This window comes from Lutjanus erythropterus, unplaced genomic scaffold (assembly GCF_056507025.1).
Source record: "Lutjanus erythropterus isolate fLutEry1 unplaced genomic scaffold, fLutEry1.hap2 Scaffold_230, whole genome shotgun sequence".
NCBI classification, from domain to species: domain Eukaryota; kingdom Metazoa; phylum Chordata; class Actinopteri; order Lutjaniformes; family Lutjanidae; genus Lutjanus; species Lutjanus erythropterus.
This window is the reverse complement of record NW_028146717.1, coordinates 1-24,518: the sequence shown is the minus strand read 5'-3', so window position 1 is coordinate 24,518 and position 24,518 is coordinate 1. Positions and strand designations below refer to the sequence as shown.

At 38.3% G+C, this 24,518-nt stretch overlaps 1 protein-coding gene across 1 annotated transcript; it reads right to left on the bottom strand.

The window, feature by feature from the left end:
• Window positions 1–500: 500 nt before the first annotated feature.
• On the bottom strand, window positions 501–22,511 carry LOC146303818 (high affinity cAMP-specific and IBMX-insensitive 3',5'-cyclic phosphodiesterase 8B-like; the record flags this gene model as incomplete). Its single annotated transcript, XM_084714355.1, has 19 exons — window positions 501–712; window positions 912–1,079; window positions 1,692–1,830; window positions 1,925–2,142; window positions 2,317–2,515; window positions 2,946–3,075; window positions 4,183–4,228; window positions 5,098–5,262; window positions 6,178–6,254; window positions 7,147–7,224; window positions 9,408–9,459; window positions 14,850–14,904; window positions 14,995–15,083; window positions 15,185–15,325; window positions 16,511–16,589; window positions 16,699–16,787; window positions 17,081–17,138; window positions 18,279–18,338; window positions 22,251–22,511. Coding segments are annotated over 19 exons (2,305 nt in total), but the record flags the coding sequence as incomplete, so codon positions are not given.
• Window positions 22,512–24,518: the final 2,007 nt, after the last annotated feature.

The following is a 24,518-nucleotide window of genomic DNA, read 5'->3' as shown; positions in this document are numbered from 1 at the left end:
TAGAAGTATGAATTTCAGAAGCATGTTTCTATTCTATTATCTATTATATTTGTTAAAATGCTCTAGAGAAATACTTTCTGGCTTAATCTGACTGTTTTCTCCAAAACTTTAATGCTGAACCTCTTAACTTCATTTTGTAAGAGCAACAAAAACTCCTTTGACTAAAGGAGGAGGCTTGAGAGACTTCAGAGAGAGTAACAGAAAAAAGTGTTAGCACTTTGACAATGTGAAACACTGTTCATTTGTTAATGTGAGAGCAGACATCAAACATGCAGCAGGGCAATGGTCAGAACAAAAGCAGGAGAAGAAGCTCCACAATCTGATTACTTTAACTACTTAGAGTCTTTGAAAGTAAATATTTAAGTTTGCAAAATGGCCTGTCTGATCCCAAGTCTGATTTGTGACCTTTTTCTAACACAATCAGATTCAACGGTAAATATGTACAGGACTTTATTTTAGGAACACACCAGCCTGCGTGGAATTAAAGTGGAAAAGGAAATGACTAAACACGCTACATACACAGTACAACACAAAGGTATGCAAACACACTGCAGCAGAGTATACAACAGAAAACATTCTCACCATCCCAGGCGTCAAACATGTCAGTGATGAAGTAGTCTATGAAGGAGATCTGAGATTTGGGCACGCTGCAGGTGTTTCTGTCAAACACCGGCATCACCACTGGAAGCCCTTGTCTCTTCTCCTCATCCGTCTGCAGGTTAACACACACACACACACACACATTACAATGAAGTGACAACATACACTCAAGTTAAATCTGGACTGTGAGAGGCCAACAATGAGTTAAATTGTGCAAATGATGAAAATGATCAAAAGAAACAAAAATATCTTCCTTTTCACTGCATTGTTCTATTAAACTGAGCTGCATTAGTGTTCGTCCAGAGCCACACCTGTGCAAAGTACTCCTCAGAGATGCGTCCGGCCCACTCGATGCAGAGCTCCAGTGGTCTGCAGGGGTTCGCCACATCTGCACACTTGATCAACATCCTCTTTATTAACAGACGGTTCTCTGGAGAGTTCCTGATGTTGGCCTGACTGTCACAGTCGCTGTTCACGCTCTGCAGGAAAGACACAACACATAAACATCTGCATGATGTCGGCATCTGCCCAAAATGGAACATTTCTACTGTTATGACAGGCGGATGAGATGGCACTTAAATGACACGAGCACTGTATGTCTGCAGCGTGGAGGTTTTTCTGAAGTGTCCGAAATAAATAGTAAAGCTGCTATTTGCAATTATTTCTTTGACACTGCAAATCTGATTGGCCATCTTGGTCATCCTAATCATTGCAACGAATTTGTGCAGAACAAAGAGAAAAAGAACTGGCAGCAGTAGCTTTCTTAATTTGCTCAGTGAACACGTTTAATTTGAAAGCATTGTATTTTATGTCTGCATCTGCCAGCGAGCCATCACGATAATGTAGGAATAATAGTTCCACTCCAGGAGAGACTTTTTGTTCTCTGCAATTAGGTGGAATACAGATATGTGCATATATCAGCATCAGCAATCTGCCAAAACGAGCGTCATTAGTGTTTTTTTATTTCCAAAATTGCTGCTTCTTCCAGGAAACTTTGAAGAAACCATTAGGAAATAACAGACCTGTAAAATAAAGTGTAACAGTCTTTTCTGGGAAAATTTTAAAAATATGACAAACCAAGCCACACTTACGCTTGTGCTGGTCTCTTCTATTGCAGCCATCGGCTTGTTGATGCTGTTCACAAACTTGCTGACGTGCTCAAAGTGTCTCGTCATCTCCGTGGCTAACACCATGTCGATAATCGCCTGGCGCAATGTTCGGAACTGATTCCTGTTAGCAGGGAAAGGATGAAGTTAAGATTTGGATCATCAGGTGATTATAATGTCACACACTATTCTGTTCTTCTCTACAAGCTACTACTGACCTGTCTGTGTTCTTGAAGATGTTGCTCTTGCTGTCTCGGACGGTGAGCTGGAAGGCGAGCGCTGCGTGGTGGCTCTCAAGCACGGCTGTGTCGTTATAGAGGATCGCCAGTTCACTGCCGGCGTTACACAGGAAGGAGTTGGTCCTGCCCGGGTGGTCCACGTCGTGCACCGTGGCTGCGATCAGGGCTGCCACCTCATCCAGCTGGTCCAGACTGCTCTGAAGTAAACAGCAGAGACACAGGGGGACGTCAGTATGGGTATGACTTATGTTAATGTTCATCTAGCTGTAGAAGCATTTGGTTAAGTGTCTGAAACATTCCTGTTGTACTCTGGAGCTGTTGCATGTATTAGGAAAATCACAGTCATTCCAAATGTGTGTTTTTCTTCTAACCTTGACTCTTTCTTTGCGCAGGAAGTAGGCAGTGGCATGCAGCACGTCTGCGGCGTGCGTGGAGTTGTGGTAGGAGTTGGAGGCGTGGTAGCTGGCCTCCATGAGCTGCAGCCAGGAGCGCAGCGTGGCCTCTGAGCAGTTCAGGAACTCGCACACGCCGAAACTCGTGAAGATCTTCAGCCCGAGGTAAGTCAGTGGTCTGTAAGAGATCACACAAATACTGAGTGAACGGACAATTTGGTGCCTTTTGGCCAAGAGGTAGCGCTGTAGCAGCATCATCTAACTGTAAAGGAGGGAACCTGTGAACGTGTGTATGACTGTCCTCCGCATATAAAAAAAAAACGTTCATGGAACTGATTTCACAGCTAGCAGATGTATTGCTTAGGACCCAAGTGTGTGCAATGTTGGATGTGAAGTCCATTGGATGAGGGGTTCTCGACAACACTGCAGGCAGTCGGCCCCCTTCAGATGGGCACTGCACTAGTGTACCAATAAATCCAGGGAACTGCTGGACTGATAACTAAATGAAATGATTACCATGCAACAAGCAATAAATTGTCCTTTCTGAACCTAAAAAGTTGGCAGTCTTTCTCGTCATTCTGGCTGCCTTGATTCCACCATCCTCATACCTCTTGTGTGTAGCCGCCTCCAACTCCAGGATGTTGAACTCCCAGCACTCCTCATCATTCAGCATCTCAGCGATGGATGGAGGGACGTCATTCAGGGTGACTGGGATAGCCAGCTGGCTCTGGCTCATATCTAGCAGATAGACAGACACACACAGACACACGGTTGAAGGTGATTTGACCATAAAAGGGGCAAACTGTGAGGGAGCTCTGTGTAGGATTTCACAGATAAATAAGAAATGGCTGCACCAATCTTGGCTCTTTAATATCTGTGTACATGTGCTAACATACTGGCTGAGTGTCTCACTCTGTAAATCTGTGGAAGAAAGATGGTGTGTGATAAGATTGTTTAAAGAATTGTATAAGGGCCGACGTAGCTGCAGCTCTAAGAGAAGGACACTGTTTCCTGGAAACTAGATGCTTGATTGAGATCTTCTCTCAGTTAAGTGTCCTTATGACTTTAATCATTATAATGGAGGTTACATAATAAACTCAGATGGAAGAATTCACTCTCATTGTAATTCTTTCATCACAATGACAAGCTTAAACTTAATATTTTTATTCATGAGGTTCAGTCAAGGCAGCAGAGCTCATGTTCCATAATCTCTGTGATGATGAAGGCCACAGGCAAAGACAAACTCCTACCTGTTCTTAACTCACCAACATTAAAGATATAATCTGCAAATTTCTTTTCCTAAAGAAAACAACATGCAGACAAATGAAATAATCCCTTTTATGTGTCACTTATGATCCACTAGAAGTGTGTGGTGATGGCTGCCTGAGACCCTGCCCTCTACCTGCATTTCCTTATTGTTACTCATTGTTTTGTTGTGCTTGGGACATTTCACCAATCCAAACCATCAGTATTTGTCTTCCTGATGCATTTAGGAACAGCTCAGACAGCTAAGGTGACTCTCCCTCTTTTCAGTCTTTATGACAAACTAATCAACTAATCACCAAGAAAGAAAAAGTGCATAGTTCTCAAAATGTTGAAGCCTTCCTTTAAGCTTGTTTTTGTTTTTGCAGTGGCTTTACACTACTAGCAAAACCATGCTATGTTTATGGATGATTTATTGTGTGTACTATCAAAGTATACGAGTTGTACAGCCAGTAAAAAGTACTTATTGTATTACATATATTGAATTACTACTATTACCATATTGAGTCATGTTGTCAGTTATATCATTATCATTAGTTACATCACTGTTATTCAGTAATTCATTGGTTCTTTAAAACTTACTTTTGCAAAAGACATATTCATTCCCAGAGAGTCTCCGCAGACCATCCTGGACAAAGAGAAAAAAAATGGTTTAATGAATTGTAGAAAAACACTGAGTTGACTTTAGTTTATTTTTCTGCAAAACACATTTTTATTTATTGTCAACACACCACATGAAAGGACAAAAACCAACAATGTGTTATCTGTACCCTGTCTGTGGCTCACAGCCTCAAGCCCGTTTGTTTCCTCTGAAGATGTTAATCTTTAAAAAAAAATAGCTCACAAATAATCGGAATCTTTAAAAACGGCTCAGAAATTTTCCAAAAACGCTGGACACAGTAGTTTCTAGTGAAAACAGGAATAAATAGTGACTGTGATAGTGCATGAGGGGGTTGACTCAAAATAAACCACAGCGTGTGTTCATGGAAATGAAAGAACATGTCTCTCGGTAGTTTGGGGGACAATGAAGCTCTGTGTCACAGAAGAGTAAGATTTATCAGGTTTTGGATACACAGTCAGGTTTAAATTTTGGTCCTTTCATGGGATTTGTTAACAATAATAAAGAATATGCCTAGAAAATGGTACACAGAAACCTTGCTGAAAGTTTCTGCAGTCAGCTGATGGATCTGAAAACTTGCAATCAGCTCTGACAAACATCTTCGTGCAGTGACTCACCTCATAATCTCAAAGTCTTATTCAACAAATCAAAAAGTAAAACATAAGCAAAGACTCTGTTGGCGCTCTGATTGGCACCATTGATTTGATTTTGGAAGCCAAAAATTTCTTGGTTCAACAAGAATGCAATGTTCAATTTCATATGCATGAGGTCAGAACATTTTTGCAATGTGATTAAAAAGAGTATTTCTAACTTCTCCTTATAAAGAGCTTCAAGCACGTTTACTTATCAATGAGCTGTATATCTAAGCTGCCTCTTACACTCATGAGTCCCCCGACCAGGTCGTTGGTGTGGGGGTCATCTTCTTTGGAGGCGAGCTGAGGGGAGTAGAGCTCGGTGGTTCTCAGGATCTCCAGCACGCGATCCAGAGCCTCGGCTACCGTTACCGGACTGCTCTCCTGGGCTGCGTTGATGATGTTTATTACCTGAGGAGGAGGGGAAAGAAAAGTCCCTATTCTGCTGCGCAAACAGATACTGCATACAAACACAGGAACAAAGAGTCCTCTGCAAGACACGCTGTTAACAGAGTGCTCCTTTCTCTGTGCATGTGTCATGGAGATGTGCATGTGATGCTGGAGAAATCTAGTCTGGGGCAAAACGGCTAAATAAAGCTGCTGGTCAGACACACCAGAGCGTCACAGGACCTGCAGCAGGATGCAGAGTGACACAATGTGATGTACTGTATACTCTGTCTATAGTGTGTGTCTGCAGCCTGACCTGGCTTGCTGTTGCTATGAGCACCTTCATGTCATAACAGCACAGTCAGGGAGAATTCAGAGATAAAAAAAAAAAAAAAAAATCCACCGATAACAACTGTGATTAGTTGTGTGGAACAATAAATCCAAAAGTAATCTTTGATTAATCCACTCAGGGTGAGAAACAGTTAAATGCATTTTATAAGACTATAAACATCTTATTTTACTGTTAATTTTAACAAATTTCCTCCTAGAACCATCACTTTGTAATAAATAAGGGAACTTTGTTTCAAATTTTGAGAGCTTTTAACACAAAAATTCTGTGAGTTACAGGCGCTGTCACTAAAAGTGTCTCCATCTCTGGTCTCCCCTACTTTATTTTTAATTGAGTCTAATTAATTAATTATTTGTATTTCAATGTTGGCAAATTGGAAATCAAGACCACTTGTGAGGTTTTATTGACAGGGACATGATAGTTGCTAGGCAACCAAGATGAATCTACAACTGGGCAAAAAGTAACAATGTAACAGCGACAGTTTCCGTGTGGTCGGTGTGACCACCTATGGCCGAAACAGGGAAAAATGGCTAGTTGAAGAAAAAACACAGCAACAACAGTTTGTGCATCAAGGAGCTGAATCAGCTTACCTTGGTGATGGGAGCCTCGATAGTCATGGAGTGAATCCTGGCGACGGAGGAATATCTTCTGTTCTGTAAACTGGGAGCTGCAATTCAGAAAAAAAGGTTGTTATGTATCATAATAATGTGGCTCATTGATTGCTGATTAATGAATGATACTGATACTGTAACAGAACAAACAAAAAAATTACCATAGATCCAATCCAAATGTTTTTATAAAAGCACAGAAGTACATGTACCCCCAAAAAAAATCACACTCACAGTAATTTGAGTATTTGGTTACTTCCACCCTGGTTATAATTGTAGATGTTATATGTATTGTTGTAGTTATTATTGTTACTATTTTATCTTGTGTTCATTCTCCTTTTATTAGAAAATTAATTTAAATGTTGTCCACTTGGACATTTTGGAGGGAGGTGGGAGGAACTGATGTCTGCTGCTGCTTGTATTAAGTGAAAAAACATATTGTTGAAAAAAAAAGTTAAAAGTAATCCTAAAACAAACAAAAAATAGATCAGACAGCCTGCATTTGTTTGTCATGATCAAAAGGAAATCAAGGAAATCAAAAGGATATATGCAAAATATCAGAAAAGGAGAGGAAATGTAAATGTAAAAACAAATATTAACATAATGGTAATTGAGGACGAGAAGAGAAATTGGTTTGATTGAAGAAGGGAGAAGCAGACAAAGCAGAAGAGAACAGGCACTCAGCTGAGATACCTGAAAATAGCAGCAGCTGTGTCAAAGTGAGTTGAGGAGGGAGGACCGTGATGTCACCGGCCCACGCCGTCTCTCTTTAGTTCAAGTACCGACCGTAACACAGTGTGACTCACTCCCATCATCCCCTCATTCTTCCTTTGTGTTCCTGCCTTTACTTTATTCTCAGTGCAGTCATCTCATCCTCTTTTTCCCCATCGGAGCGCCATTCATTGATACCAGTGGCTCAAATAAAAAATGATGCGTTTTGATTGGTCTTACCGTCACTACCGCGAGAGCTGAGCGATCTGGCGTCAATTGAATCTTTCCTCCGGTCCCGGTGACGTAGAGAATGGCACTCTGTGGAGGGAAGTAACGGATGTTAAATGTACAGTTTAGACTGATAGGACAGATTTATACTGATAGAGCTGAGCCTAACTTTAATTTCAAACATGATATATTTCGCTTCTGAAGAATCTAAATCCTCTTAATCTTGCCACAGTCTGAGCCTTATCTGAAAGTGAAAAAATACTATCTGAAAGTGAAAACAAAGACCTCAAATAAAGTATCAAAATATATGAAAGTGAAAAATGAAAATACAAAATTCCAGAATCAAAATTATATTAAAACAGAACTTTCAGTTTATTTTTTTCCCTTCCCAGTTACATTTTTATTTTTCTAATTATCAGGTCTATCGGCCTGGATTTGGCTCCATAGTGTCTCGCATGTATGAGCATTAAATTAAAGCCGCAGAATTGTAAGCATCCATTTTTCAGAAAAATAAATACCAGGCTGTATTTTAACAACCCAGAGTATCAGTTAACAGCACTTATTACTGTTCCAAAAGTATTTCCACGATTCCTGAAATACTTTTCTGACCATCTGTGTGAAAGATATCCTGTCTGAGATTTACATCAATTTCCCATGTTGCAATTTCCTGTCCAGGTGACCAGAATATTATGTCATTTTGTATGAAACAGACAAAATACAAAAGTGATAGTCTATGTCTATATAGAGAATTATAACTGACAATGAAATGTTTAATTTTTGGTTCGTGTTATACGAGGAGAAACGTACTGACTGAAAATCCATAACTGTCATAACTGATCAAAAGTTTCACTACACAATTATCATGGCCAAAGGAATTGATTAGCTATAGAACAGTTGAAAAAAATTAAATATTACCAGTCAAATTCATCTTTGTCTATTGTGTGTTTTGTCTTTTTTTTTTGGCAATGGCAAATACGAGTGTAGTGAAGAAAGAGTCTGTAACCAAAACTTAATTTAATAGATGATTACATTTAATAGATAATGAAAAGGAAACCAGATGAACTGATTTAAGTTGATGTTTATAGAATATTATCATGTGTATTATTAACATGATATCAATACTTCATTTTTAAAATATAACGGTTATTGTAAATACTGTTAAATTGTGACATACCTACTTGAGGAATCGGAATTAAAAAAACATATATCTCTCTCTCTCTCTCTCTCTATATATATATATATATATATATATATGTATATATATATATATTTGATTGGGACAATTTAACAGGCTGCTGCAGTTTAAGTATGAAATGATGTGTTGCACAGAGAGTTTGTAGCTGTTGTCAACTTGTGTCCCGAGTTTGGCTTTTACATATACAGTGTAATTAAAATACACAGCTTTCAGTATCATAACTGTCCAAATTTGTGGTATTTTTATTCACCATGTTTCTAGCAACTGTTGCTGTCTTGTTTTTGGATATATCTGAGAGAGCCTCACTATAAATTTAACTGGATAAAAAAAAAAAAGGATACTAAGTTTCCTACATGTAATAACTGTTTAGAATCATCTATAATGTAGTGGTACACAAGGTTATTGTAGTTTATTAATACTAAACAAAAAACTATAAGTTGGTGTGAAAAAATTTTTTAGTTAAACAAAATAAAAATAAAAAGTACTTACAAAACTAAAATAAAAATACACAGTAAATGTCTGTTTAAGTCTGACAATTTGTCAACACAACAAGCTTCTTCAATTTTTTTCCTTGATAAATACCACCCATATTATAGTGTGACAACTACAACTAATACTGAAACTAATAATTAAACTAAAATTGACTTTTTTAAACAATAAAAACTAAACTGAAATGAACAAACTCACTCTGGAAACTGAAACTGAAATAAAACAAAAATGAAAAACAAGAACACACACACACACAAAAAAAGCGAAAAATACAAAACTATAATAACCCTGATATGCAAAGTTTTATATTATTCATGCCTACAATCAACTTAAATATCAATTAGCAATAGTAACTGATTTTTGCAGTTATATTTTTGTCTTCTCTCGTGACTTTTTACTACGTTCTGTCAGTTTTATAGCTGAGCTCTATGATTCAAATGTCATGATAGTACAAAGCAGTCACAATCTGCTAATCTAAAGCAGACTATTCTGGAAATATCTACAAGTTTTTAAATTTAAAAAGTATAAAGTACAGCCTATTTGTCCAAACTGAAAAATAAAGATGAAAAAGTAAGCTTTGTTTAGTTACCTGACTGCGAGTGTTCCCCGCTGCACCTCTCGTCCTTGTTGAACTTGTGGACCTGAAGACAGACAGACAGAGAGCGCAGAAGCTGATTAAAGTCGGGGTTTGGATCGCGACCAAGAGTCACTGTTGGTTCGCCTTCGCTGTGAGGAAAATAATCAGCCTAATTTCCTGCTCCTTGAAAGCAGCACGCTGGCGGGATTACTGCTGTTGATTAAAGACTTAATGCGAGCCGGCAATTTGATGTTCTTTATACTCGGAAGATATCTTTTCATCTCACCTCAACAACCTAAAATGTTTGATATTGTAACACTTCATTGTGTATTTACACAACCTGTGTGAGAGTCATTTCTTTAAGTTTTAAAAGATTCTCTGAATCTTCGACCTGTGACTGGTAAAGCTGCTTATAAATACAGAGAAAGCAGATGAATGAAACAGTAAAGACGGCTCTGCCAAAACGTAGTAACTACATATAGATTGACGGGTTTCCTTGTGACGTCAGTGACGTGTTAAGCTGATAAAAAAAAAAAAAAAAAAAACAATTATACAGAGCCTCTTTTCATGATAACCATTAATACTAGCTGACATCAAGGAAACTTGGCTCGACATGTATTGATTTAAGTTTCTTGAGTGTAAACTTGCTTATTTATGCTGCAGTCACCTAAAACTGCACCAACACATTGGACTTATATCCAGTGGCATCCAGCAGGATTTTCATAAGTCATGTTTCCACCAAAAGTGCACAGAACTACTTTTCAAGGAACTAAAAGGTTCCTTCAGCCTGTTTTTGTCTGTTTTTCCACCACGGTCTAAAACCCAGGGAAGATTTGTGGACTTCATCTCCCTCTTCATCTCTGTGCAGCTCTCCTGCATTATGGTGCATCGTCTCTGGTAGGACGAGGTTCTATTTAAAATTAAATGTTATAAAAAAAAAAAAAAAAAAAAAAAAAAAAGAGGAAATTGATGTGTATGTGAAATTTAGCCTCTTGTAAAGTGTGAACTTGTTCAACACTGGAAGGACTTCTGTACTTTCAACCTGTGCTGCTTGGTGATGTTTTGGAACTTGTACAGATAACTTCATGTCTTCTGTGTTAACATTATAACTACTTATGGATGCTGCTTCTCACAAGAACTGTCCGTCCGAGAAGCTGAACCCAAATCAGCAACATTAGAACACTGCAAAACTGAACGCTCAAACTAATTATTTGTAGTGCTGTAAGTAGTGAAAACTGAACTTTTGTTTAGAGAGTGCCTGTAGATTTTTCTTTTTTGTCTTTAGTACACACTTTTTATGTCCCCAAAAAGGTACATGAGACACATTTTAAGGATTAAGAAATATTTATTACAAGATTAAGTTTACCGAAAATCAAATACTAACTAAAAATAATTAACTTATTGCAAAATCATGTAAATAAGACCCTAAATCACATTAGAAAGCTATTATGGATTTGGTTTTACAGTGGCTTTAAAAAAAACATTATTTGACTACATGAAATTACATAAGAATGATACTTCATAAATGCAAAAATTATTTTAATATGTTGTCGGTTCTGAGCATTTACCGTTACTGTGAACCTGACAGCTCATTCTCCTGTGTTCATAACAATATATTTTCATGGCAGAGACCATTTGTTCAGAACATCCTGTTAGTCACACCGAGGTTATAGTAGATATGAATATGAAGATCCTCTAATCCAGTTACAGGAGATTTTCCTCACCCAGTGACTCACTGCACCTTTACATATTGCTGACAGAGCATCCCGCACGTTTATGTAATGGCGAATGTGTACATGCAAGCGCGCTGTATTTTCATTCATTTTTAGAAGCAAAAATCAGAAAAACATAATTTAGATATATAAAAATGGGTTCCTGAAATGTTTGTCAATTACATTTCATTTTTAACCCTCACACAATTGCTCATTTTCTCTTCTTACAGCCCCCTCTTCTAAAGTCGCCTGCTCTCAGGTCTCCAGTGCGTCCCATACTGAGTAAATAGGATTAAGACAGTATAAACACTTCTAATGACATACAAGGTTGCCAGATTTAGCTGGCTACATCTTAATGGGCTTCTTGGGCTGCGAAGCACAAACACACATCTAAAAAAACATCTTCTGAATTGACTCGACTGAAGCTGGGAAATAGTTGAGATTATGATGGCCCTTAATTGAGAGGCAAAGACAAACAAAAGTGACCCAAAACCTGCTGTAAAGCTGGAGCGCTTAGACAAATACTGCTAACTAAACAACACAATGAAATGGAAACCGTGGTCCACAGCCAAGCGTCTGGGTGGGAAAATACGTGGAATGATGTGTGTGGTTTAAAGTGCTCAGAAGAAAATGTTCTGAGAGAGGATACAGTATCAGATGATGATGATGATCCTGAGAGGACCTCTGTGGCCGTGGCTCGTCAAACGGATAATACGGTCCCTTCAGGTTTTCGCGGGATTTTTTGGGGGATTGTTGCAGCTGAAAATGAATGACTTCACACCAGCTTTTTAAATAAATTGTGACACGTGTTGCAATATTTTTAGGCATTTTTTGTGATGAAATTTCAGGGGTATGTAAAAATTTTAGTATAATTCATTAAAAATCCTAATAGAATTAGTCAGTTCATTAATATGTTTGTTTCAGTCCACCAGGAACTTGTGATCGCAACAACTAAAGCAAATTTTACAAATGCCCATGAATTCTGCATGACCTTGCAATTTTGTCCAATCACCCAAAACTTGACTGATCATAGCAACCCCTCTGCAAATGTTATATATTTATATCTTAATGAAGCTACTCGGTGTTTTATTATTTACCTTTTTGTTGCATTTTGGACAGAACAAGGTTTGTCACTGACATTTAGCTGTGCAGTTTTATGTCTTATTATTTTGTGTTTGCTACAAGTTTTAGCTCCACAAAGATTTTGTTTCTTTATGCATTTATACCTTGACATATACAGCACATCTTTTTTTTTTTTTTTTAGAATTTTAGTGTTCCTGAGCTTTCTCAGTAATGATACTTAGAACATTCAGAACACAGCGCAGGTTTATTCTCACCAAGTGTCTTTGATTTTTTTTATGAATTATAGAAAAAAAAATGCTAAATTGCAATTTTCACTTGCTCCTGCAATTTCATTTTAATAAAAAACAGCTAAAAACGTTGCAGCATGTGTCACAAAATTCTGCCGTGAAATCATTTTAGTCCCAGTCTCAAAAAAAAAAAAAGCCTGCGGGGGACTAATGTAGCAGGATACTACAATTTGATTGGTAAGATTTGTGGGAAAGTTGCTGTGATTGGACAAAATTGCAAAGTCGTGCAGAATTCACAGGGATTGGTTGAATTTGCATTAATTGTTGCAACTGTATCATTGCAACTTCTTGGAGGGACTGATAGTGTCTCAGTGAAAATGCACTACATGCCTCACGACATCATTTTGTTTAAAATGTTAAATACTAAACTTTGCTCCCACAATCAGCTCTGTTGTATAACGTGATGAAAATCCATTAAGAAAAGAGAACAGCCTGATGATACCACTCAGTTTGACTCTGCACAAACCAGGTTGAATTCCATGGTTTGGAGAATGGGATCAGTCGCTGCCATGTCTAAGGATTCCCAATCCCAACGAGCAGGAATGAATGCCATGTGGCTTTAGCAGGCAGATGCCAACGGCTGACTCACCTTATGCACACATGATGAAAAGACGGCAACAAGCTAAAGCTAGTCTCTGCGCAGCTTTGCCTGGGGTATAAATAGCCCTGGCGCCTGGCTGCTAGCCCTCTCAGGCCTTAGCGGGGGATCCTGGTGCTTAGCCGTAGCTTAGCATAGTATGACGTTATTGGCCTGGAACCCAGCTGAGAGCAGCGACACACACCTGCTCCAGAGTAAGTGTGCACGCTGCTGAACAGAGCTGGAAGCCCGTGAGGCTCAAGTATTTAAATCTGACACTTTCGCCTGCAGTTCATTCCAAGTATTTATGTAAAACTAACTGCCAGCAGAGTTTGCAATCTACGTCCGAGTCCAGTTTGGACTCGATCATTCATTTCTCCACCACCAGGCTTGATTGGGCCAAGCTGTGCCGTAGCATTAGGACTGATGATGGACTGATGTTTGTTCAAGCTCCACAACAGAAAAAACAGCTCACCTCAAAAACAGGCTTATGAGTCTCAGGCTTTTGAAAATTAAATTTTGTAGCAGAATTATGTCCAAACAGCTGCTAGTAAGCTGAGGATTTATCATTTTGAGCCCACAAATCAGAACTTTGGGCAGATTTTCAGAGCAAGCAGTTTCAGATTTCAAAGTGTTGCAAAAGTGCAGGTGCTATTAATTTTGGACTGGAGTAAGCTAGTGCAGGTAAAGGTGGTCCATGTGTGAATTTTTGCCTCAGGTACATAAATGATCAAAGATCAAGGTTTTTATTGCTACTCTTAACTGAGATAATTTGATATGGGGTTGTATAAGATAATTATCCATTGTCAGTCTATTATCTAATCAACATCAGCTGAAGTTGCGCTATATTTAGAATATTTTAACCACATTACCTTGGTGTCAGACAATATTTTACAATGCCAGACTGCAGCTATATAAAAGCTCCTTGGCTCCTTTGACAAAAAGACATAATTTTAGCTCACGGAGCACATGAGTTGCTTGTCTACTGCTGCCTCAACCAGTTAGTTTATTTGTTATTTTGTGATTTCTGTGTTTTAAAGGGTAATTTTGGATTTAAATCACACAATTACGCAACCAAAATAACCAATCTAGGCAGTGGTAGACCAGCAACTCATGTTCTGTGAGGTAAAATTACTGATTTTGTCACAGGAGTCTGGTGGCTGCGGAGAGAGTGACATTAGCTTATGGTTTCCCATCGGCAGCAAGGTAAAGCAGTGAAAATATTTTAAATATAGTGTACACTTAAACTGATAAAGGTTTTTTTTAGGGTGCTAAAATGTCGACTCTGTTTGCACTGTTTTTTACATTTAACAGCAATCCATATATTTTTAAAATGTTTTAATCTTTCTTCTTTTTATTGCATCTTTTTTCCTGATTTACTGTCCTTTTTTCTTTCCCTTATATCTCTCTATTGCTGTGAGACTGAAATTTCACCACCGAGATAAATAAACAGCTACCTTTCCTGCCTAAAATGTATTTCGAGGCTGACCCTGTTCACAGCAGTAAACTGTTTAGCGCCCTACACTGGTACTCCTGCTACTTCTTCAAACTGTCTGTGGGCCAACCGCCATCTGTTCTCAGTAATATGCTGACAGTGGATAATTACCTCACTCAACACCACTACAAATACTCAGAACTATCCCTTTAAGGGTCAAAGCTCTTGTGTGGCTTCTTATAAGAACTTATCAGGAGCTAAACAGCTACTGAGTGCAGCATTTTATCATTACCAAAAAGAAAACTAAAAGACGATCGAAAAGAAATACATTATCTGTCATTAGATTATCACCTGACTCACCTGATTATTGTTGTCAATATGAGGTCTCTTGATGGCTACAAAATGTCGAATCTTCCTGTTGGAAGAGAGGTAACAGTCCGTGAGTAATTTTTCAGTTCTTGTAAATGTGAACTGATCACTTTGGGTTGATTAATCTTAAGCTTACCCTCCTTGGCCGATGACCGGTGTTATCTTCACATGTTGTTGTATACTGTCGCCTGACTTCTTTCTGGCGTAGTAAATACCCTGCCATTCCTTCAAGACAACAGAACAGTCAGGGAATGATGCGGTATTGTCTCATTTCACAGATGATGGATGGATGGATGGATGGATGGATGGATGGATGTGACACTGACCTTTCCTTTTTTGATACAGGTGTTGATGGTGTCCAGCAGGTCAGCTCTGTTCTTGTCGCTCTTGGGGAGTTCAGTCAGTTCCTTCCCGATCAGCTCCCCCTTGTGGTAACCCATCATCCGCTCAAACGCTGGGTTCACATACTGGAACAAAACCAGGAAGATTTTAGATTTAAAGTCTAGTAATATTCTATTCTACCAACAAGCCGTAGAGCTCCGTCATTGTCCTGAAACTATTTAAAGGACCAGTGTGTACGATTTAGTGTCATCTACTGAGCTTGCAGATTGCAAAATCTTCACATCACCCTCCCCTTCCAAGGGATAAGAGAGCCGGAGCAACATGATAGCCTCCATGTCAGACGTAACTTGCTTATATATTGCTGATATATATAAATATAAAATATAAAACATACTTATAAATAATATATTCCTTTTCTGCCATATTCTGGTAATAAATCCCTGTAAATCTTTAAAGGATCGGTGTGTAGAATCTAGTGGCATCTAGCAAAGAAGCTGTAGCCTGCAACCAACTGAGTACCGTGTGCCTCACCCTCTCCTTCCAAGCGTTTCAGAGAACGTACTTCGGCTGCAAAACGTGTGAAAGGCCTGTCTAGAGCCAGTGCTTGGTTTGTCCGTTCTGGGCTACTGTGGTTTATCATGGTGGCCTCCCTGGAGGAGGACCCTCTCGGCCATGTCAAGAAGGTAACCACAGATTTGCAAAATGTTGCAGATCTGCACTTGATGCACCACAGGCTTTAGAAAGTCAGTTGACTGGTGTTTTCAAAATCTGACACCGTGAGCCTGGATATCTATGGGATCATGATGATGTTATTTGATCCCATCCTCAATCAATAATTCCATCAGCCTTTGGATAGACAGCTATTGTCACAAAACCATGAATTAAAGAATAAAAAAACAAAAACATAGAATACCAACAAAAATAGAATATCATCTGCCTTAGGTGACCATACTTTGAGTTCTCAAAGTGTGGCTGGCAGCCCTCAGAAACATCAGATGCAACCCTCATTCATACGCTGGATCCCTACAGTGGCACTCAGTCATCAAAACTTTTGAGATCCCCTGCTTTAAAGGACAGGTTTTACATTTTCTCATTCTGTTTTTAAGTCTGTAGAATCTGATTTGTAGGACAGGGCATCTCTGACTCACAACATTCATTAACATAAAAGTTTTTTTACACACATTTTGCCTTTAACAAATAAACAAATATTGCACCTGATTTGGAAATTGCAGAAAGCCACAGATTTAGATCAAATTTCGATTAACTACGCAGCCCTTATGTGCATGCATGTATGTGTGAATAATCCGTACCTGTATTATGTGGTCCTCACTGGTGATCTCCACAGCCTCTTGGCAGTGCTCCAAAGCAGTGAAGACAGAGTTACAAGCCCTGCGGATGAACAAAACCACAGCAGCTCACCAGCTTGTATACATGTGTCTGTTCATCTGTGTGTGACTGCTTGGTTTGTGCGTCATGAGGTGTTTTTCCTGTGCTGTACCTGAGTTTGAACTGGCAGCGCACCTCTCCATGTTCAATCTGTATGAGCTCATTGTAGCAGGCTGACACACTGCTGTTCTCCACAAACCTCTGGAGGCCAAACAAGGTTAAGTGGTGTTTGAAGAAGAAGAAGAGAGACGAGTGGAAAATTGAATGAGTCAGGATTTACTCAGTAGCGAGTTGTTTTCCAGCCTCCTACGTCATTTTCTCACCATCAGACACCGCTGACAATAAGTGCTTCTTTCACGACTGGCTACATGCTGCTATTTTAGTGTCTAAAGTCTCTCAGAAGGCCAATAAAAAGCATCTATCAGAAACAAGGACAACACATTCAGTCTGTTATAAACACACAGTCACAAGCTGAGGACAGTTGTTGGACGTACTCTGCTGAATCCAGCACAGAGGAGAGGAAGAACAGATGGCTCGTCCTGATCAGCTGGCCTGCACAAGGACAGAAAACAATCATCATCATCTGAAACCACAATCTTTTTTTTTTTTTTTTTACAATGCAATACAACTTTCTTTATTGGTCCACATCCATATGGAAGATAATGTAGTTTAAAGGTCCTGAAAACTTATTTTCTCAATTTACAAGTGATGGGAAATATGTCAACAGTATTTTCTGCAAAAGTTACAACACTGTAAAAACAAAAAAGGCAAGTTCAATAGATTTTTGAGTTTTGAGTGCATATCAGTTTTTAAAAGTTGTAATAATAACATAATTTACTTTTCTTCTTTGGATACACTTGAATCCAATGGTGGAAACAGTACTGAAAATCTGTACTCAAGTACAAGTACTGTTACACTGCTGAAATATTACTCAAGTACAAGGAAAAGTACTGGTGTCAGAAACATACTTAAGTAAAAGTACAAAGTCAAAAACTACTCAGAGTATTAGTTATTCTTAACTGTTGATGTCACGGTCACCCCTCCAAACTAGGGTTGCAAATTTTGTGTTTTTCTAAACAGACAGTTGAAAACACTAACAATCGATTAATCATTAAAAATTTATGAGATACAAAACATGCTTTTTTCCTCATTTTCAATTTTTTCAGTTTATTTTGTAATTTTTTCCCCTAATTTTAAGTCCAAGTTTAATTTTCCTGATTCAACAAACAGCTCTGCCAGACAAAACAATGTCAAAATATTATATAAATATCCATGAATACATTTTAATTGGTTAATTAATTAATACATAATCATTAACATCCTTACTCCAAATGTGTGTTGCCGCAACATTTTGTTTTGTTTTTGTGTTGTATGTTTTCTTTGGCCCATCTATGATCAGATCACCTGATTGGCTACTAAAGTGCAGATGAAAGTTTAGATATTAACTCAAATTGTACTCAGCACTTAACTTTTAAAAGTAACTGAGTAGATGACATCTTCTAATGCATACTTATGTACAAGTAAAAGTACAGACTTGAAAATCTACTCATAAAATGAGAAGCACCCACAAAAAAGTACTTAATTATAGTAATTTAAGTATTCTGATCTTTCTTCTTCTAATCTGAACTATCCCTTTAAGGCACACAAAATACAGAGAATATGAAAATCCACAAAAGATGAAGTCAAACTTACTTTTGTGGCACAACGGCTAGAATAACTGTGTTTTCAGAGGGCTTTGTGGCGCGGATCAACCTGGAAATAAAACAAAGGGATTAAAAGTCAGCAGGAGTGTCAACAGGAGTTCATTCCATTCACACTTTGAGCTCATGAGAAGTGGTTTGGACTCAGGTACAGCCGGACAAACATGTGGGCAGATGGAGGGTGATGTCATTACCACAAAGGAGGGGCAGAACATTTCTGCGCTTTACACAGAAACACCAAACACAACATCTGCTTCAGAGGTTCGGCCACAAAGCCACACACACACACCGCTGGCAGGACGTACAGTACAGTACGGGAAAGCGGCCCGGGGGCGGAGGAGGAAAGGAGACAGTGTGATGGAGGATGAAAAGGACGAACAGAGGGAACAGATGATGGCAGAGATCCTCATGGGGGGATAAAGATGGGAGGAGGGGGAGAGGAAAGAAAAAAGAAACAGTGTTGAGTAAGGGAGTGAAGAAGCAGCTGCCAAACTGTGGTAATCAGGAGACGGGAGAGATGAATGGATCTGTTCCTTTACTGGGGAAATAATGAAGCACTTATAATAAATCACTCTACTAAATATATGGTGGTGGCTTTTAGTGCATCCAAGAACTTTGGACTGGCTAGTACTGTATCTAACAATAACTACAGCCCGAAAGTCTGCAGAAATCACGACTGAAATAAACACAGAGGAGTGAAGGCCTATATTTCACCAACTTAAACATATATAAAAGTTCTTTATAGGCATTCTTGTAATGATGCCTAGAAGGTATCCACACAGGCATTAAGACGAACCATGGGACACACATTAAACACTTTGAGACATGGGAATTCCCATTCAAATGCCTGAAACACAAGTTCTTTGTTAGATATGAAAAAGCAGAACATCCAGCTTTTATTAGTTACTTCCAAAAACTAATAAAGATTGCCAATAACTCGAATGTCATTAGGATATTTATTTTTGTCAATGACCTATAAACTTCCAGTAACAACTGCACAGACAGGGTTTCTTTTGACTTCTTTTGTCTGGGTTGATTTAAGTTGACTAAAATTGAAAAGACAAGTGGAGGTAATTTTGTTATTATTCAAATGAAATAAACTTTTCTAGTCCAATCTTAAGTGTATTAGGGATACACAGCAAGTATGTTTTCTTCAAACTATAAAAAATAAAGGGTCAGGGGAGCTTTAACCGTCAAACAATGCATGCTGGGAAGTCTGCTAATATGCTATCATATTTCTTTAGAAATTAAACTCAACTGAGTTGATTAATCTCAGTACAGTTACATTCATTCAACTCATTATTTCAAATTAAAAACCTTCAAGTTAGAAGAACAGATGTTTATAACCTCTCAAGTGCTCTGAAATTAAAAAGAAAGTGTAAGTTTAATTAACTTGAATAAATATAAGCTTGTAAATTTACATTTAGTTAATGAGAAAATATTGATTCCACTTAATTACAGTATGATGTTTTAGGGTGAAAGAATCTGACATGAAAACCCACAATGTTGAAATCTTCTTGAGAGACTCAGTAAGAAGAGGGGTAATATAGGACTGAAAATAAATCCTAAAAAAAAATGAGATGCTTGTATTAACCATAGTGGATAAAGTTAGTATAAAAGTCAAATAACACCTGGAAACAAGGAGTGACTGAGCTTATTCAGCAGTCAAAGATGGGGTTTGTTGTGGAAAAATGGTCAAGAAAGAAAAGAAAAATCCCCACACTTTTTCAAGCCTCTGCATGTGTACTGCTCTTGGTCCCCCTGGGCCATTATCCAGCTTTCATGTCAACAAACAAACAAACTCACAATTTGTAGTCCAGACTCACTCAAGTGCTACTCTATTTTAATAGCCTCTTATGAATTGCCATTATCCAGCTTTCATGTCAACAAACAAACAAACTCACAATTTGTAGTCCAGACTCACTCAAGTGCTACTCTATTTTAATAGCCTCTTATGAATTGTGAGATCCAGTATCTACTGATGCTTCTTTTTAGACCAAAACACTGAACCGAGCAACGTTAAGAACACGAGATAACGGACTGGAGTGACTCTGAATGTGCAGCTTCAGGTTGTGGACGCCTGTGGTGCCTCCAGTGAACACCAGATGGTGCCAACAAGCCCTCCACATCAGTCACAAAGCTGCAGTGTTTTTGACAGACTGAACTCTGGACGTTCCTTCCTATGACTGACTGGCAGGAAATCTCAGAAGTATTGATCGTTTTTGATCAGAGTGAAGGATTACATGGTCTTTGTTTTAGAGATTCTGTGACTATTTTGGCAGATGAAGCTTTTTCTAAGCTTTTTAAGTTTAATATCAAACATGCATGTTTGTCTGCAAGCCGGAACAGAAAATAAGACAGATTACTTTGTCATCTCAAGTTCTTAAAAAAATGCCATTTGATGCTTAAAAGAATAGGTCAACATTTTGGGGAAAAAGGGTAATTCACTTTCTTGCCAAGAGATGAAAAGACTGATACCACTCATCTGTTTGGTGATCTGAACAAACTCAGATTTTAGCGACTAGAAACACAGTTTGTAAAGTCAAAACACAGAAAAAGCTGAAAAAAAAGGCCTAAAAGCTTAAAAATACCCATGTCAGTGAGGACGGGGCTGTAGTCTGCTCATGTGATGGCCACGCCCACAGCCACACACTGAAAGGCTGAATGATGCAAACACTCACCCACATTATTACCACATGCTCAGTTACTTTAATCTGCAGTCACCTAAATTACGTATAAGACATAATTTGTATGGTTTAGAATTGTTTATTAGCACTTTGACAAGACTTTTTCTTTAATGCAGCGTGCACATTTACTTTACACTGTTTGACATGTTGCTAGTTACTTTTCTAAGTTAAATTAATTAATTTCTCTTTGAGTTACCTGACCTGGGTCTGAGGTAACTGAGTCTGGCAAAAGGTGGGACTGAGGGCGGAGCCTGGTTTTATGGCTATGCCACAGACCATACCAAGAGCTCTGACATCAGGGGGGTGGATTAAGGTTTGTCTTGTTGGTGTGTGTTTCTTTGATAGTCTTTTCAGCCAATATATATATATATATATATATATATATATATATATAAATATATATATATATATATATATATATATATATAAATATAATATATATATATATATATATATATATATATATATATATATATATATATATATATATATATATATATATATATATACACATATATATATATATATATATGTGTGTGTGTATATATATATATATTGCCCAAATGTCTTATTCTTCTAGCCTTTTTTCTCAGTAGAGTTATAGTTTGTTGCCTCCTTTAAAAGGTCTTACAACTCAAATTTTGTTACCTCCATTTATCTGCTTTGTAAAATATTTTTGGGAAAATAAACCCACCTTTTTTAACTTTAAACCTAAGAGGTAAATACATTTATTTCCCAAAACGTCAAGATAAACTCTCAGACAGAAAATCAATAAATGTATGTCTGCCAAAGTCCAACAAAGTCCAGTCTAAAATACAACCTACACTTCCCATCATGCTTGCTGGACTGAGTAGTTTGTTAGGTTTGTTATGTTACAAAATGCAAATGATTTAAGTTACTGTTTGTGTGTGTTCATAACATTTTCATTTTATACTTTCTGTATCAAAAGTTTAATAATTTTTTAATCATTAGCGAGGAGTGTATTTTGTGTATTTTTGAGTGCTTGTCCCTGATGTTGAATGTCTTTGTGGGACTGATGTTGCTGCAAGCTGTTTTCTGTCTCTCATTTCAAGCTGCTCGCCACAATATGTTATTTTATCCTCAACAAACATCTGGTGACCCCCAGAAATTATCTCACGACCCCCTTGGGGGTCCCGACCCCAAGGTTGAGAACCACTGCTTTAACCAACTGTAAAGTTTGTCATTCAGTCCATTCAGACATGGAATAAGAAATATATATACACAGCGACAGCAGACACACAGCAGGTAAGGCTCACCGGCACACAGCTTCAGGCTCAAAGTAGCGCGAGTGGCGTCCATCAATGACTATGATCTCATGGTGCTTGTCCAGGAAACACTCGACGGCGGACTCGGGCGTCCGTGCGATGTTACACCTGAACCCGGCGCGGTCGCAGGCCCACCAGAAGGCATCGCTTTGGCTGTCCTCCTTGGCGAACACCAGCAGGACCTGAGGAGACAGGAAGGAATGGACGCCTGGGTGAGACAGTGCTGCTACGACGGTGATAATTATAGAATATCTGTGTTAGTGGGTCCACACTACATTTACGAGTCAGACAGGACATTCTCCAGAGCAGCCAGATGTCCAACAACCAGACTTCAGCTGTCGTATTCACTTCTAACACCAACGTTGCTGACATTTATGGGCCTGAATAAAGAGTGTAATCTTTCTTTATGACTCAGAAAACATGAATTTGTGATTTCACTGAGATCACTGCCAAAACGGTCCAATGTGACAGCATCTCTCAGAGCTTTTTAACCCTTTAACACCCACCTCCCTTTTGAAGCAGGAGCATTTTTGCTTTTGCTTTTGCTTGCTTTTTGCTTTAGATGCTTGCAATGAAATTGGACAAAACTTTTTCAAGATTTATTACACTGTTGAGCTGCCAGATAGCTTTGGACAAAGGGAGAGTGAGTTCTACTTTGTGGGCCACTGTATCTGGAATATTTTGCGACCATGACAGAAAATACCAGTACTTTTTGTGTTTCTGCCAGTTCTACATTGTGTCAGCAGCAAAACTTTAGCTTTGTATAACTTATATTGAATAAAATTAAGAGCTTGTCAGATGTATTAAGTGTTCAAATGACCAGTATCTTGAAAAAACACACACCTATCTAAGAAATAATCAGTATTGGTACATTTATAACAAAAAGTTTGAGCCAGGCTAGCCATTTTCCACAGGACATACATTTTTCAAGGATTTTTACACTGTTGGTCTGCTACATAACTTTGAAGAAAGAGGCAGTGAGTCCCAGCGGAGGTTTTGGGTATTCAGAAGGTTAGTGTTTTAGCAAACAGCTGATTAGATTGCCCCCGGTACGGGAATTCAATTCCAGCAAGCAACCACTTCACCACATCATGTTCAAGTTTTAAATATGGTCTCACTACAGTGAAATGGTTACTATGGGGATGAACATCAACAGACAGGCATACAATTGGGCTCATTGAATCCACAAAAGTCTTAGCTTTCCCATCATACCCAGTATATGTAATGTCACACTGTTTAGGGACCAGCGCACGCAGAAACACACCATTTTCAGAATAGGCAAAAATGACACTTTTATACTGCATGCAAATAACAGCACGATTTTTTTTCTCAAAACAGCAGGAGATCAGAAAAAAGTGGGCACATCTGTAAAGGGGAGATGCTTTAAAACTCAGCCTGCATATTCACACTCTGGGTGTAATAATGTTTGAGAAAAAAAACAAAAAACAAAACATATATTGAAGTACAGATATCACAGGTTGGAACACGCTGAAACAAACATGTTCTTTTTTAACCTTTTCAACTTTCAACTGGGTGGTTCCCTTCCCCCATTCACATGTTAAATTAAAAAAAGGACAAAAGGTGCAAAAAGGGCAAAAAAATAAATGCAAATAATGAAATAATAACTATCACATAATGTTTTAATATTTCATGCCTTCCACTGGAATTGTTGGCAATAGAAAGCAGGCGGGATAAGCTACCAATTATTAGGCTGAGTTCAGGGAGATAAGTGACTCAACTCAAGCAATTGCGGAACAATGTTTCTTGTAGAAGTTATCAGTGGAACCTATCAAGAAGCGTGTAATTTTTTCTAAATATAGAAAAGACATCAAATCCTCTCGCTGTGAGGAAGCGGAGGGAGGATTTGCCCTTCGTGAAGTTTGCATCATGTGTGGATTTCCTCCCGCAGTCTTATGACACACACACACACAGTTCAGGGTATTTATACTGTAAACTGTCCATAATTGTGAGCGTGTTCACCCATCTGCTTGTGATTGGCTGGAAACCTGACTGCCTATATTGCATGCTGGGATACCCTCAAGCCTGCTTCATGTAAAAAAAAAAAAAAAAAAAAAAAAAAAAAAGAATGGATAAAACAGCAGGGCTAGACAGACAACTTCATGTAAATGTCGTAATCTTTTTTTTGATGAATTATTACTTCAAGATTAAAGGGACATTTGGAAGATTTTTTGGAAGTGGGGTTCTATGAGATCCATTGACAGGACATTATGTATTATCAGTATAAGTGTACGCTATATT